The following is a 13659-nucleotide window of genomic DNA, read 5'->3' as shown; positions in this document are numbered from 1 at the left end:
TAAATGCCAGTCAATTATGAATAAGATGATAATAAACTGAAGCAGTGTTACCATTTATTATTGTGTTATTAAACTTCTATGTGAAGGATGAAAGGGTCTGATATTTTAAATTGTATATGCACCTCAACGTGCATTGCATACTGTAGATTTTGTGTGTTTCCTAAAGGTGAAGAATTAGTGGCTAGACAATTTTTCACTATTTTATATTGTACCTATGGCATAATTTTTTTACTGTATTATAGTTTATCTGTAGGATATTTTCTTACTATTTTATATTTTATCTATAGAGTATTACTTTAAAGATATACTGGAAATGACTGTCTAGCTCAAAATGACCCTTTAGTTTCTTCAATAATAACACAACTAGTTTTGGGATTTGGGATCTACCAGGAGAGTTATCAGTAGGACTCCAAGGACAGAATAATTGAAAATCTGTCCCTTGTAATAGACTCTGCCCAGAGCCTCTTAGTCCCAGTCCTGACCTTGCCATGACCAAACAAGTAAGGAATTTAACATGTGGCACTACAGGGGGTTGGGGGCTGGGCGATTCCTCTGTACCAGACAAATGCTGCCCTGCTTCATCCTGGAAAAGAGTTAAGTAGTCCCCATATCACCTCTGTCCACTTCCCCTTCTCCCTCCTAAAACAAGTCCTGGAAAGACTTCAAAGTAAAGCTGGGCAGTTAGGTTCTCTGGAAAAGAAAAATGTTTAAAAGAGAGAAAGGAATGGACAAAGGAAACCCCAGAGAGATCTGGTGTTTCAATACAAGAGATTTCACCACAAATGCACAAAGGGAAGTAGAAAAGACACGAGCACTGGAGGAAGAACAACACACACACAACTCATGCATACACACACACACACACACACACACACACACACACACCTGCAGGTTAGGGGAGAGATGGAAAGTGTCTTGAATATCTAGCAATCACCCAGCCCTATGTTTGAGGATGACTGCATTAATAGTTTTCATAATTTGTTGTCTTGAACTCAGTTGTGTATGCACTCACATTCATGTTTTATGACTCTAATTGAACAAGGGGCCTTTAAAGAGGTAATTAAATTCAAACGAGATCTTCAGTGTGAGGTACTAATCTAACAGGGTACATGTCCTCCCAGGAAGAGGAAGTGGTATTAGGGGTGCATCCACACAGAAGAGAAACACCTGCAAGACAAGGAGAGAGGCCTCCACAGAAAACAAACTCATTGGAATTTTGATATTGTATTTCTGGCCTCCCAAGCCATGTTGCTTAAACGGGCTAGTTTATGATATTTTATTATAACAGCTCTAACAGACTAATACAGAGTCTGTGGACTATTAGAGATAAAATACATTAAAACATCGCCACTCCCGTTCCACACTGTGGTTATTGCACACATTCCAAAATGCGTACATTTTTGTTCCAAAAATGAGCTTCACTAAATTCCTAGAGACATTGGATTTTATGTGGTTGCATAACTCCATCTCTGGGGATTGTAGAGTTAGGTGGCAAATTTAAACTGGCATTCCTGAAGTAATGTTTTTCAAAAATCATTCAACCATGCTAATGAATTCAAAATACATTCTGTCACCCTAGGTTTGCTTGCAGTTGCTTTGAACACATCGAGCCCCCCAGTCAAGTGTTTGAGAAAGGCCTCTTTTAGCTCCCAGAAAAGATTCCATCTTAATTTATGATGCAAACAGTAGTTCAGATACTTTTGTGAATTTGACTAATAGATTATTCTAATTATAGCCAAAAAGATTCATAGGTTGTTCATTTTAAGCAAGGTTTATTATTATTATTATTCAGATCTGGATTCGGGGCTTGTACTTTTCCACAGTCTATGAAGCTTCTTCCCTCCCTTTTCTGTGTTCTTTTGGCTGACAGACTAAAGCAAGAAGAAGGGAGCTGTGCCTGTTCAATTAGTCATGCCTACCCATGTTTGAATAAATGGTCTTGTCTGCCAGAGTTCCATCAAAAGCAGTAGCTCTAATGACATTGTGAACAGGGCTCTGTGCTCAAATAAGTATCCTGAGTGCCAGACAAGAACAGTAGCAGATAAACCTGTATTCTCTAGACCAATGCAGTGGTAGATAAGTCTGCATTCAACACAGCAATGCAGTAGTGGATGTACTTACATTTGCCACAAAATCCACATAGACCCAATTAATATAAATAAGTGGAATTTGAGCTATTTAAAGAATTTCATGATTTAGTATAATAATCTAGTAAACACCAAGATGATTAGTAAAATTTTCTTACTATGCAAAGTTGCCATTTTGCCACAAGTTAAAATAGTTATTAACCATTTAATCCTATCTCTGTACAGGTGTCAAGCAATGTGATCTGACAATGGACCATTAGTTCATTGAGTCCAATTGTTTCAATGATAAAAATGAAGATGTAGACACCAAAATAGCATTAAGACTTGTGTCCCCTTCTACTTACAATTCTGAATAGCAAATTACCATGCAATGAAAAACAAAAAAAATAAAATATGCATCCTATACAACAACCAGAGATATTTGCATTTAAATGATATTGCAACAGAAGTAGCATGCTTAGCAAATTTGTTCAAAGCAACACAATTTCCTGCTAATCCAAGTTTCTCTGACACTCAACTACATGCTCAGTCCCTCTTCACAATATTGCCTGAAAACATCCTTTAGACAGAAAAATCTCAATATCAAGATTCTGTTACAGATTGATCCTCAAGCATCTGACACAATAGGCATTTGTCTTCACCAAATCCCAGTATCTTCATATTAGAAAAGAAATGAGGTTGTATTACACAATTCTTCATATGAAGAATATTTTATTTGATGTCAAATTCTAGTCCTAAAGTGGCATATTCCCCAAAACCAGATGATATTGGTCTTGCCAAGAGAATTGGTTTACCATAGGTCTAACAACTTCACTCTGTTTATATCAAATTAAATACACTAATTTTGGAGGCAAACACTAATTTGGGGGGTCGATTTATTTTGAGGGCTGAGAAATTGGGACTGAGAAATGAAGTCAGATGCCAATGGCTCATACGTATAATTCTAGGAAACCAGGAAGCTTAGATCTGAGGATTGCATTTCAAAGCTAGCTCAGACACTAAAGTCTGTGAGATTGTTATCTTCAATTTACTAGCAAAAGTTCAGAAGTGAGGTATGGTTCAAGTGACAGAGAGAGATCCTTAAGCAGAAAAGCTAAGGGACAGTGCTTAGGCCGAGTTCAAGCCCTAGTATCCGAACAAAAGAAATTTTTTTTTGCAGGTTGTGGGGCTTGAACTCAGGGCCTGAGCACTGTCCTTGGACTTCTCTCAAGGCTAGAGCTCTACCACTTGAGCCATAGCACCACTTCCATATTTTTTTTCTATTTATGTGGTACCAAGGAATCGAACCCATGTCTTCATGCATGCTAGGCAAGCACTTTACCACTAGGCCAAACTCCCAGCTCCAAAAGAAACAAATTTTAAGGCATTCATTACTTGTGTAATTGTATGCTTTAAAAACATCTTCCTATGGTATTGAATTATAGCACTGAAAATTGAAAAGAAAAATATTTTCTCATTTGCTTCAGTCTTTCTACTGGACAGTCCATCTGTTCCCAGAGCACTGTTTGCCATGTCAAAGTTATAATTAGTAACACACAAAAATCTTCAGGAAATAGGCCAAGGAGCACTGTGCCCAGGCTTTAGTAACCCATAATCATTGGATTAATTGTGAAATAAAAAGGGTAAGTAGGTTGTATTTTTGCCATTTAGGAAATGTGTACCATTGAGTAATTCATTAGTAGAGTAAAAACTTTTCCATCTTGATTTCTTAAGTCAAAAGGTATGTGTTCAAATCCTGATTTGTTGGTTAACATGAGCACATTCACAACTTCTTGTGCCTTTGTTCCTTTAGCTATCAGGTGAGAGGCTAAACTTATCTCATAAACATGTCCAATAGAAGATAGGAGATTGTGGGCACCAAATCATTATACTGAGTTTAGAGAGAAAGCCATAGAGGTGAACACTGAAGGATGAGGGTGTAGATATAGTGCAGTTAGTGTAAGAAGTCAGAAAAGAAAGTATCCTCAACAAGAGAAGGATGAGCCAATGCCAGGGAGTGGAGAAATACAGACCCTATACAGTAAAAAGTGAATGGTACCATTTAGTCAGAGGAGGAAGATGAGTAATAAGACACAAAAAAGAATTCCTTAAGTACAACTTTCACGGTTGATGATAAGTTATATACAAAAGCTCCAAAATTAACATGAGAAATAATCAGTTAAAATTGATGCTCTATTAATCTTTTAGGTTCACATTCCAGGAAAAAAAAATACTGATTTTCACGTCATTTGTTCTTGTGCTTTAGATCTTTAAAACTTCCAATATATTTTCCCGAAACTTCTCTTTAAGTATACAGCTTTCAATGTATTCTACTGCTTACTGACCCAATTTCCAGATTGTCCTGGCTTCATCCTTTCTGTGTTCTGTTGATATATGTTGGATTAGCACCAATCCCTACATCCCGTTTCTGCCAGAAAGCCTTCCTTAAAAATATAGATCTTGATTTCTTTGCATTTCCACACGATCATTTATTTAGTCTTTTATTTCTCCCAATTACTTAGAAAAAAAAAAACCCTATCATCGATAAAGAGAGCTACTCAGTTTATATGAGTGTAATCCCAGGAGTTCAGGAGGCTGAACTCTGAGAATCAAAGTTCAAAGCAAGCCCAGGAGACTCTTTCTTCTCTCCAGGGAATCACCAAAAAGCAGGAAGTTGAGCTGTGAATCAAGTGGTAGAGCACTTGCCTTAAGCACAAAAATCTCAGGGATAAGAGCCCTGAGTTCCAACCCCACAACCAGCATACACCCACACACACAGGCCTTAATGGGAAAATGACCAAAGAAATTATGAATACAGCATGATAGATGCTTCTACATGGGAGGGGGGGGAAGAAAAGTCTAGACAGGTTATTTATCATTTATAGGACACGCCAGGATGGAGGTGAACAAGCAGCCGGCTCAAGCTTCAGTTTGTCTTTTTAATTTCTGGTGCATGTCTTGGGACTCCACTCAAGGTCTGGTACTGTCCCCCGCTTTTATGCTCCAGGCTAGCACTCCTGCCACTCGAGCCACAGCTCCAGATCTGGCTTTTTATTGATTTATTTATTTTTCTAGTAATTTGGAGATCAGTTTCGTCAAGTTTCCTGCCCTGGCTGCCTTTGGAACACAGCATCCTAACGTCCTCCTGAGTAGCTGGGGTTACACGGGCCCCCAGCTGTGGTCTGCTCTCCTCCCTCTTCTTCCTCCACCAGCTTCTCTAGGAAGGAGACACCTCATCCGGTATTTTAAGAGCTCTCTGCTTGGGAGTGAAGACACTTTTGGCCTTACAGCCCGGAAAGTGACTTCTTAAGAGCCAGTTCGACTCCCCAGGACCAGAGAGAGAACACGGCCCAGGCAGCCACCCACCCCCCGCTCAGCCCCCCAGGCAGGCCTCCTTACGGGAGGAGCCTCGGGCGGTTGGCGGTTTCCCGGGGAGTGGAATGCAAATCAAACGGCCCGTGCCGTCACGGGAGGGCGACGCTCCCGGTTACCATGGTGAAGCCCGGGCGGCCATGTTTTCTTCCCACCCCCCACCACCGCAACCCGTGGTGGAGGCGGCGGCGGAACCCCGCGAAGACGGCAGAATAAGACGAAGGGGCGGGGTGGGAATAGTGAGTGAACCGTACAAAGGCAGGGCAATGGATGCCTCGTGAGGTTGTGTGTGTGTGGGTGTGAGAGAGAGAGAGAGGGGGGGTGGGCGGGTGGAGGGAGTCAGCGGAGTTGGAGAAGGCGGGGAGAGGAGTGGCTGGAGAAACCGTTTCCTGCGGGGCCGCGGAACGGTTGAAGCGGAGCACGCAGGTTTCCGCCCGGATTCCGCCCGCGGCTTCCGGCGCCCGGCGGAAGTGCGCGCGCGTCTGTGGTGCGAGGGAGGGGGGCGGGGTCGCCGGAGGAACACGACGCTGAGCGGAATCCCCCCCTCCTCACCGCCGCCGCGGCGTCTGCCACCGGAATCATGTCGAGTTTGGCGGTGAGAGACCCCGCCATGGATCGGTCACTGCGTTCGGTGTTCGTGGGGAACATTCCGTACGAGGCAACCGAGGAGCAGCTGAAGGACATTTTCTCGGAGGTGGGTTCTGTGGTGAGTTTCCGGCTGGTGTACGATCGGGAGACGGGCAAGCCCAAGGGCTATGGCTTCTGCGAATACCAGGACCAGGAGACCGCGCTCAGCGCCATGCGGAACCTCAACGGGCGGGAGTTCAGTGGGCGAGCGCTCCGGGTGGACAACGCCGCCAGCGAGAAGAATAAGGAGGAGTTAAAGAGTCTGGGCCCCGCGGCGCCCATTATCGACTCGCCCTATGGGGACCCCATCGATCCCGAAGATGCCCCGGAATCGATTACCCGAGCGGTCGCCAGTCTCCCCCCAGAGCAGATGTTCGAACTGATGAAGCAGATGAAACTCTGTGTCCAAAACAGCCACCAGGAAGCTCGCAACATGTTGCTTCAGAACCCACAATTGGCTTATGCGCTGCTGCAGGCCCAGGTCGTGATGAGAATCATGGACCCTGAGATTGCGCTGAAAATTCTGCATCGCAAGATACACGTCACACCGCTGATCCCTGGCAAGGCCCAGGCTGGCTCTGTCCCGGTCCCTGGGCCTGGGTCTGGACCCGGGCCTGCATCTGGACTCTGCCCAGGACCAAATGTTATGCTAAACCAGCAGAATCCTCCGGCCCCTCAGCCTCAGCATTTGGCGAGAAGATCCGTGAAGGACATCCCACCACTGATGCAGACTCCTATCCAGGGTGGAATTCCAGCTCCTGGGCCAATACCAGCAGCTGTTCCTGGCCCAGGCCCCGGTTCCATAACTCCCGGAGGAGCGATGCAGCCCCAAGTTGGAATGCCAGGTGTGGGCCCAGTGCCTTTAGAGCGAGGGCAAGTGCAGATGTCGGATCCCAGAGCCCCCATGCCTCGGGGTCCCATGACTGCTGCCGGCCTGCCTCCTCGAGGACTGCTGGGAGACGCTCCAAATGACCCACGTGGAGGGACTTTGCTGTCAGTTACTGGAGAGGTAGAGCCCAGGGGCTATCTGGGCCCACCCCATCAGGGTCCCCCCATGCACCATGCTTCTGGTCACGACGGCCGGGGCCCCTCTTCACATGATATAAGGGGTGGACCCATGGCAGATCCCCGAATGCTGATTGGAGAGCCGAGAGGACCCATGATAGATCAAAGGGGTCTACCTATGGATGGCCGAGGAGGCCGAGAATCTCGAGGGATGGAGACTCGAGCCATGGAGACCGAGGTCTTAGAGACTCGAGGAATGGAGAGAAGAGGAATGGATGCCTGTGTGATGGAAGCCAGGGGAATGGAAGCAAGAGGCATGGAGGCAAGAGGATTGGAGATGCGTGGCCCTGGCCCAAGTTCCCGAGGCCCTATGACTGGTGGAATCCAGGGTCCTGGTCCCATGAATCTTGGGGCAAGTGGACCGCAGGGACCTAGACAGGTCCCAAGCATTTCAGGAGTAGGAAATCCTGGAGGTGGCATGCAGGGGGCAGGCATGCAAGGAGGAGCCATGCAGGGGGCCGGCATGCAAGGAGGAGCCATGCAGGGGGCAGGCATACAAGGAGCCATGCAGGGGGCAGGCATGCAAGGAGGCATGCAGGGAGCAGGCATGCAAGGAGGCATGCAGGGAGCAGGCATGCAAGGAGGAATGCAGGGAGCAGGCATGCAAGGAGGTATGCAGGGAGCAGGCATGCAAGGAGGTATGCAGGGAGCAGGCATGCAGGGAGGAGGCATGCAGGGGGCAAGCAAGCAAGGTGGAGGCCAACCTAGCAGTTTTAGTCCTGGGCAGAGCCAGGTAACGCCACAGGACCAGGAAAAAGCAGCTTTGATCATGCAGGTACTTCAACTGACTGCAGATCAGATTGCTATGCTGCCTCCCGAGCAAAGGCAGAGTATCTTGATTTTAAAGGAACAAATCCAGAAATCCACTGGAGCCTCTTGAAAATACTTGGTTGTAGTCTCAGAGAGTTTATTCTGTGGCATGTAGAATGGGTTTATAAAGCCAACTTCTTTATCCCCATATTTTAATAATTGGGGTTTCATTATTTCTAAAACCTGATTAGGTTTCTTGTGCTTTTGTTTTCCTTTTTTTTTTTTTCAATTGAGGGGAGGGAGAGGAGGGATTGAATCTGTTCATTTTAAGTCATTGTTGATCTATAAAAATTAGTCTGAAGATGATTATATTATACCACATAACAATTATACAGCGATAAGTAAACTGTCTACAGTATGGTAAATGTTAATTACACTTTAAAAACATTGAGTAAACTGTGGTAAAACAACACATAAAGACTGAAAGATGGCATGTTAAAAATGTTAGGATTTGAGGTTTTTTTTGTTGTTGTGTAACAAAGTAAAATCACCTCAGAATTTTAAGGTATCTTTTTTTTTTTTTTTGCAAACTAAACTACAAAACTGTGAGAGGCAATAAATTGATACGATGCTAAACATTACTTTAGTGGTTTTGGAATTAATCTGAAACAACAGGATGTACTTAAATTTGTGGTATTAGAATTTTTTGTTTTACGCTGTGTCATCTGAAAAATCAAGGAATCCACCTAGTTTGATGTTGTGTTACCTGACTTCAGAGACCAGCACTATTTTGTACTAGCCTTGCTGTGATGACTGCTGGGAAAGTTGATGGAACAACCTGGTTACTTAAAACTCTGTTGATGAGACCCCAGTGACTTTTCAATATCTTTCTCAAAGGTCAGGAAGCCCTAAATCTGAATGTAAGTTATTTTCTCATATCCTTCCCAAGAATCAGTGTGGAGGGACCATTTGTTTGGAATTAGTTGCACAGTGCATTGGACTTTTCAGAAATAGTGGACCATTTCATTTGGTAGAGATCCCAGTTTGTGGGTAACGAGCTTCCTTACAGGGATGGTATCCATTTGGTTAAAAAGAAATCAAGAGTTACAAATATTACTCTTAACACTTAATATCTTCTTTAGTTTTCTTATTTTGTAGTCTTCCTTTTACCAGGTAGGCAGAGAAACTCCTGTAGACTATTCTTGTCCGTTACTACTTTATCTGTTAAAAGTACTTGAACATTCAAGCCCTAATAAGTATTAGCCATGGGACATCCCATGTTTTCTTAAGAGCTATTGCCTAATTTGTTTTTAAGCTTAGAAATTGGGAACAGTTGGACATTTGAATCCTAGTCCAAGCAGTGATGAAGAGAATTACAAATTCAACAAGGTGATCTTCCTCTGGAAAAGAAACCTTAATAAGAGGAAGACTAACAAGGAGAAATCTAACATTCAAACCTAGAGTTACTTTCCTTTGGCAAGTATTGTACATTTTTACATTACTGTATGTGTGTATCTGGTTATACTGTTAAGTTTCCCATGGCCTGTCTCCCCTACAAGTAGAACCAGTAGCTCCCCTGTACATGTGTGGTTGTTCTAGCTTATTCAGAGTTGACTTGGTTACTTTACACTTGTTGTTGATCCCAAAGTGTTTGCTTACAGTCTGGTAAAACTGAAATGTTTAAGTCTTTATTCTAGTAAAATCTCTGTAATGTTTAATAAAGACTAAATAAAAAGACTGTATAATTATATTTTGTACGTTTAATTTTAATGAATGTACTTTTTCCATTTTTTGCATTTTTTAACTTAGCATACCGTAGTTTTACAGAAGAGGGTTTTTTGTCATATTTCTACACGTGTATGCAATGTATCCCAATCAGTTTCTATCTCTACTCTTAAAGCATTTTAATGGGTTTGTTATATTTTCATACATATAAACAAACTATTTTGGCTATTCATCCTCATTCCCCTGCCCTTCTGCTGGTACCCTCTCCTCCAGTTGAGCCTGATTACTTTCTTGTCAGGTTTTTTTTTTTTTAAGAGTGTGTTAAAAGCACCAAGAGGTTTTACCATTTTTCATAATGCATGTATTTTGGTTAGAATAACCTGCTGCTTTTCTTTCCTTATCCATGCCCTTTACCACCCCCCCCCATTTTTTTTCTCTTTTTAAAAATATTTTATTTTTCTGTACCAGTACTGGGACTTGAATTCAAGTCTTGAGTACATTCTTTTAGCTACTTTGCTCAATGCTAGGCCTCTACCAGTTGAGCCACAACTCTTTTCATCTTTTTTTTTTTTTTTTTTTTTGCCAGTCCTGGGCAGTCCAGTGCTCAGGGCCTGAGCACTGTCCTTGGATTTTCTAAAGCTAGAGCTTAACCACTTGACCCACACCACCACTTCCGGCTTTTTTCTATGTATGTGGTACCAAGGAATTGAATCTGGGCCTTCGTGCATGCTAGGGAAGCACTCTACCACTAGGCCAAACTCCGGGTCCCTGTGTTCATCTTTTTGGTGGTTCACTGGAGATAAGAATCTTTTCTTACTAGGCTGGCTTCAACTTGCAATCCTTGGATCTCAGCCTCCTGTGTAGTTAAGATTTAAAGGCATAAGCTATTTGCGCCAGCTTTCTTCTTAAAAGATACATGAAAGCAGACTGCATATTTTTGTGATTAGGCAAAACATTCATAGGGGTTAATTTCAATCCCTTTGTGCTATCCATTATATGGTTCATCAGTTGAAATAACCATAAATATATTCCATCCTATGATTGACATCAGAAATAGCTTCGTCACACTTTGAGCTGTGGTTGGTTCTTTCCACACAGAGCTCTGGTGCAGAAGTAACCTGCACAGGCCTTTTAAGTGCTAATAGCACTTGTATGCTGCAATGCACTGTACTCTTACTCTATCTCCCCTTCTCCCAATCACATAGACCACAAGTTCTGACCACAGAAAGATGTCTTGTTCTTACATTCATTATAACAAAAATCACAGAAAGAACAAATGTATAGATTTTAAGTGAATGTCATGTTACATTAAATGATTGAAAAGAGTGCATAATAAATGAGCTCAAATTTTTGCATTAAAATGTAAATTAGAGATGTGATCTAAAAACAATTAGCTTTACTAATATTGGCATAGAAAAATTTAAGGTCAGTCAGGTGCCAGTGACTAACATCTGAAATCCCAGCTATGCTCAGGAGGTTGAAATCTGAAGATCATGGTTTGAAGCCAGCCTAGACTCCAATTAACCACCAAAAACACTGAGGTGGAACTGTGGCTCAAGTACTAGAACACCAAATAAGTAAAAGAGCTCAGGGACAGCACTCTGGCTCTGAGTTCAGGCTTAAAGATCGGCACCAAAAATATACATTAAAAAAAAGGTATTCATTTGACAGTAAAAGATTATACAATGATTCTGTTGAATCAGTGCCTTCCAACTAAGATTTTCACCTCTACTAATTTTCTACAACTAATAATTTGGGGTGTAAAACATAAACCAGTGTATATCCTGATCAGGAAAAGTCAAAACTTAAGAGATTTTGTATGAAATTTAATGACAACCTTTCAATTAGTTAGAATTCTATAGTTGAGAAGCACACACACACACACACACACACACACACACACACACACACACACAAAATATCCTTAATCTAATCACAGCTTTCGAAGCTTCTTATTTTTCCATGCTGTGATGGGTCGTTAACCAAGCTTACAGAACCTAGTTTCCTATGGTGTGTCAGGATTTTCTTTTAGGTTGATGAGACCTAAGGATAATTATGTGTCACAACCTACTGTGACAATGACACTGAATTCTCAGTTGCATCTCAGTCTTCTCATAAAAGAATGTAAGCCTCTCATTGCTTTATTTCATCCACTAAGTTCTAGACAGTTTGCATTTCTTATCTGTTTATAAAAATACTCCACACCCAGATGCCGATGGCCCATGCCTATAATCCTAACTACTCAAGAGACTGAGATTTAAGGACTACAGTTCAAAGCCAACCTGGGCAAGGAAGTCTATGAGACTCTTTTCTCCAATAACTACCAAAAAGCTGGAAGTTGAGCTGTGGTTCAAGTGGTAGAACATAGGCTTGAGCAACGAAGGTCAGATGCAGTATCTAGACCCTGAGTTCAAGCCCCACGACCAGCACAAAGAAAGGAAAGGAAAAGGAAAAGGAGAGGGAAAAAGAAAAGGAAAGGAAAGAAAGCTCCATGGTAAGAACTATTTATATTGAGGGAATTGACAATTCATATGTTAGAAATATTCATAGAATTAATGGTAACATTACGTGTTATTAATATAAACATAGGATGTTAGTGAAGAGTGTGCTTGTATATTTGAGATCTTAAACAGAGCCAGTCTTTTTAATAGTTGCATTTGCCTTTATGCACCCAGAAATAAGCATACTCCTTTGACTGAAATTCACCTTTACAAATATTCATATTACAATGGATTTTCCTGCTAGAAGCTAGTGACTCATGTCTATAATCCTAGCTACTCAAGTAGCTGAGATTTGAAGATTGTGGTTTCAACCCAGTCAAGAAGGAATGTCTGTGAGACTCTATCTCCAGTTAATCATAATAAAAGTAAAACATGAAAACAAAAGAACCCGGGAGTTGTGGCTCAAGTGATACCTTGTTTTTTTAATTAATTTTTTTATTGTAAAGGTGATGTACAGAGGGATTACAGTTAAGTAAGGTAATGAGTACATTTCTTCCTACTCATTTCCTCCTACTCAGCCCCAACTCCTCTCCCCACAACTTGTAAGTTCATTTCCAGCATGGTATCTAGTAAATATCACTGCTGCATTGGTTTACCCTTTGTCCCAGCATGGTATCTAGTAAATATCACTGCTGCATTGGTTTACCCTTTGTCCCACTGTTTCTGTGATTTCCCTTCCCTTCCACAAATAAAATAAACTTTTATACAAGACAAAGAGCATAGAAATAAAAAACAGTGACAAAGACATAAACCAAAGGAAAAAAGAAAAAAGAAGCAACTGCAAACAGTACACTATAAAGACCTCTTGTTTCCATCTCTTAGAGTTTGTTTTGATAAGCATCATTTTATATGGTCATATGCATCTAGCTATTGAGCTAGTGTGATTCTCTGATAGGAGTATTTTAGTCATAGTCTAGTTATTATAAGTGAGGGAAACCATGCAGCCTATGTTTATTTCAAGTGCTATCCTTGAAAAAATGAAGTTCAGGGGCCGGGAGTTTGGCCTAGTGGTTAAAGTGCTTGCCTAGCATGCGCGAAGACCCGGGTTCGATTCCTTGGTACCACATACACACAAAAAAGTGGTGCTGAGGCTCAAGTGGTAGAGCACTAGCCTTGAGAAAGTCCGAGGACAGTGCTCAGGCCCTGCGCTCAAGCCCAGGACTGGCAAAAAAAAAAAAAAAAAGAAAAAATGAAGTTCAGGGACAATGTCCAGGCCATGAGTTCAAGTCTCAGAATCAGTACACACACACACACAATTTCTTTCTCAGATAATGAACTATCAAGTTTCTCCTTGAATTTTTTTTCTAACACAATAGAAATACTTTGCTGTCCACAATAGAGGGCATGTACTATGTCAAAAGTAACCTTTTAGATTATATTATCAAAAGTACAAACCAAATGTTTACTAACTACTGTATGCAAAAATATCAAATACTAACTGCATTGGAAATGACTATTGTAAACTAGGAGTTGATTTAAGTTTCAAAGGAAAGTATCAAGGTAACTCAGGAAGCTGAAACACCTGAGGGAACACAAGACCTGAAGTGTTGGGA

The 13659-nt window shown here is 41.9% G+C and overlaps 2 protein-coding genes across 3 annotated transcripts in view; one reads left to right on the top strand and one right to left on the bottom strand.

Moving 5' to 3' along the window:
* Positions 1–13659, bottom strand: part of Prkg1 (protein kinase cGMP-dependent 1) — a 973708-nt gene that overhangs the window by 398910 nt on the left and 561139 nt on the right. The gene's annotated exons all lie outside the window — the stretch shown is intronic.
* Cstf2t (cleavage stimulation factor subunit 2 tau variant) lies at positions 5781–8464 on the top strand. Its single transcript, XM_090346353.1, has one exon. It carries the CDS (start codon positions 6019–6021, stop codon positions 8008–8010), a length of 1992 nt encoding a protein of 663 aa, XP_090202479.1. The 5' UTR covers positions 5781–6018; the 3' UTR covers positions 8011–8464.

Source organism: Megascapheus bottae, chromosome 15 (assembly GCF_031878675.1).
Source record: "Megascapheus bottae isolate mThoBot1 chromosome 15, mThoBot2.hap1, whole genome shotgun sequence".
NCBI classification, from domain to species: domain Eukaryota; kingdom Metazoa; phylum Chordata; class Mammalia; order Rodentia; family Geomyidae; genus Megascapheus; species Megascapheus bottae.
Note: the sequence above shows the minus strand (reverse complement) of the source record. Positions and strands in the feature narration are given on the sequence as shown.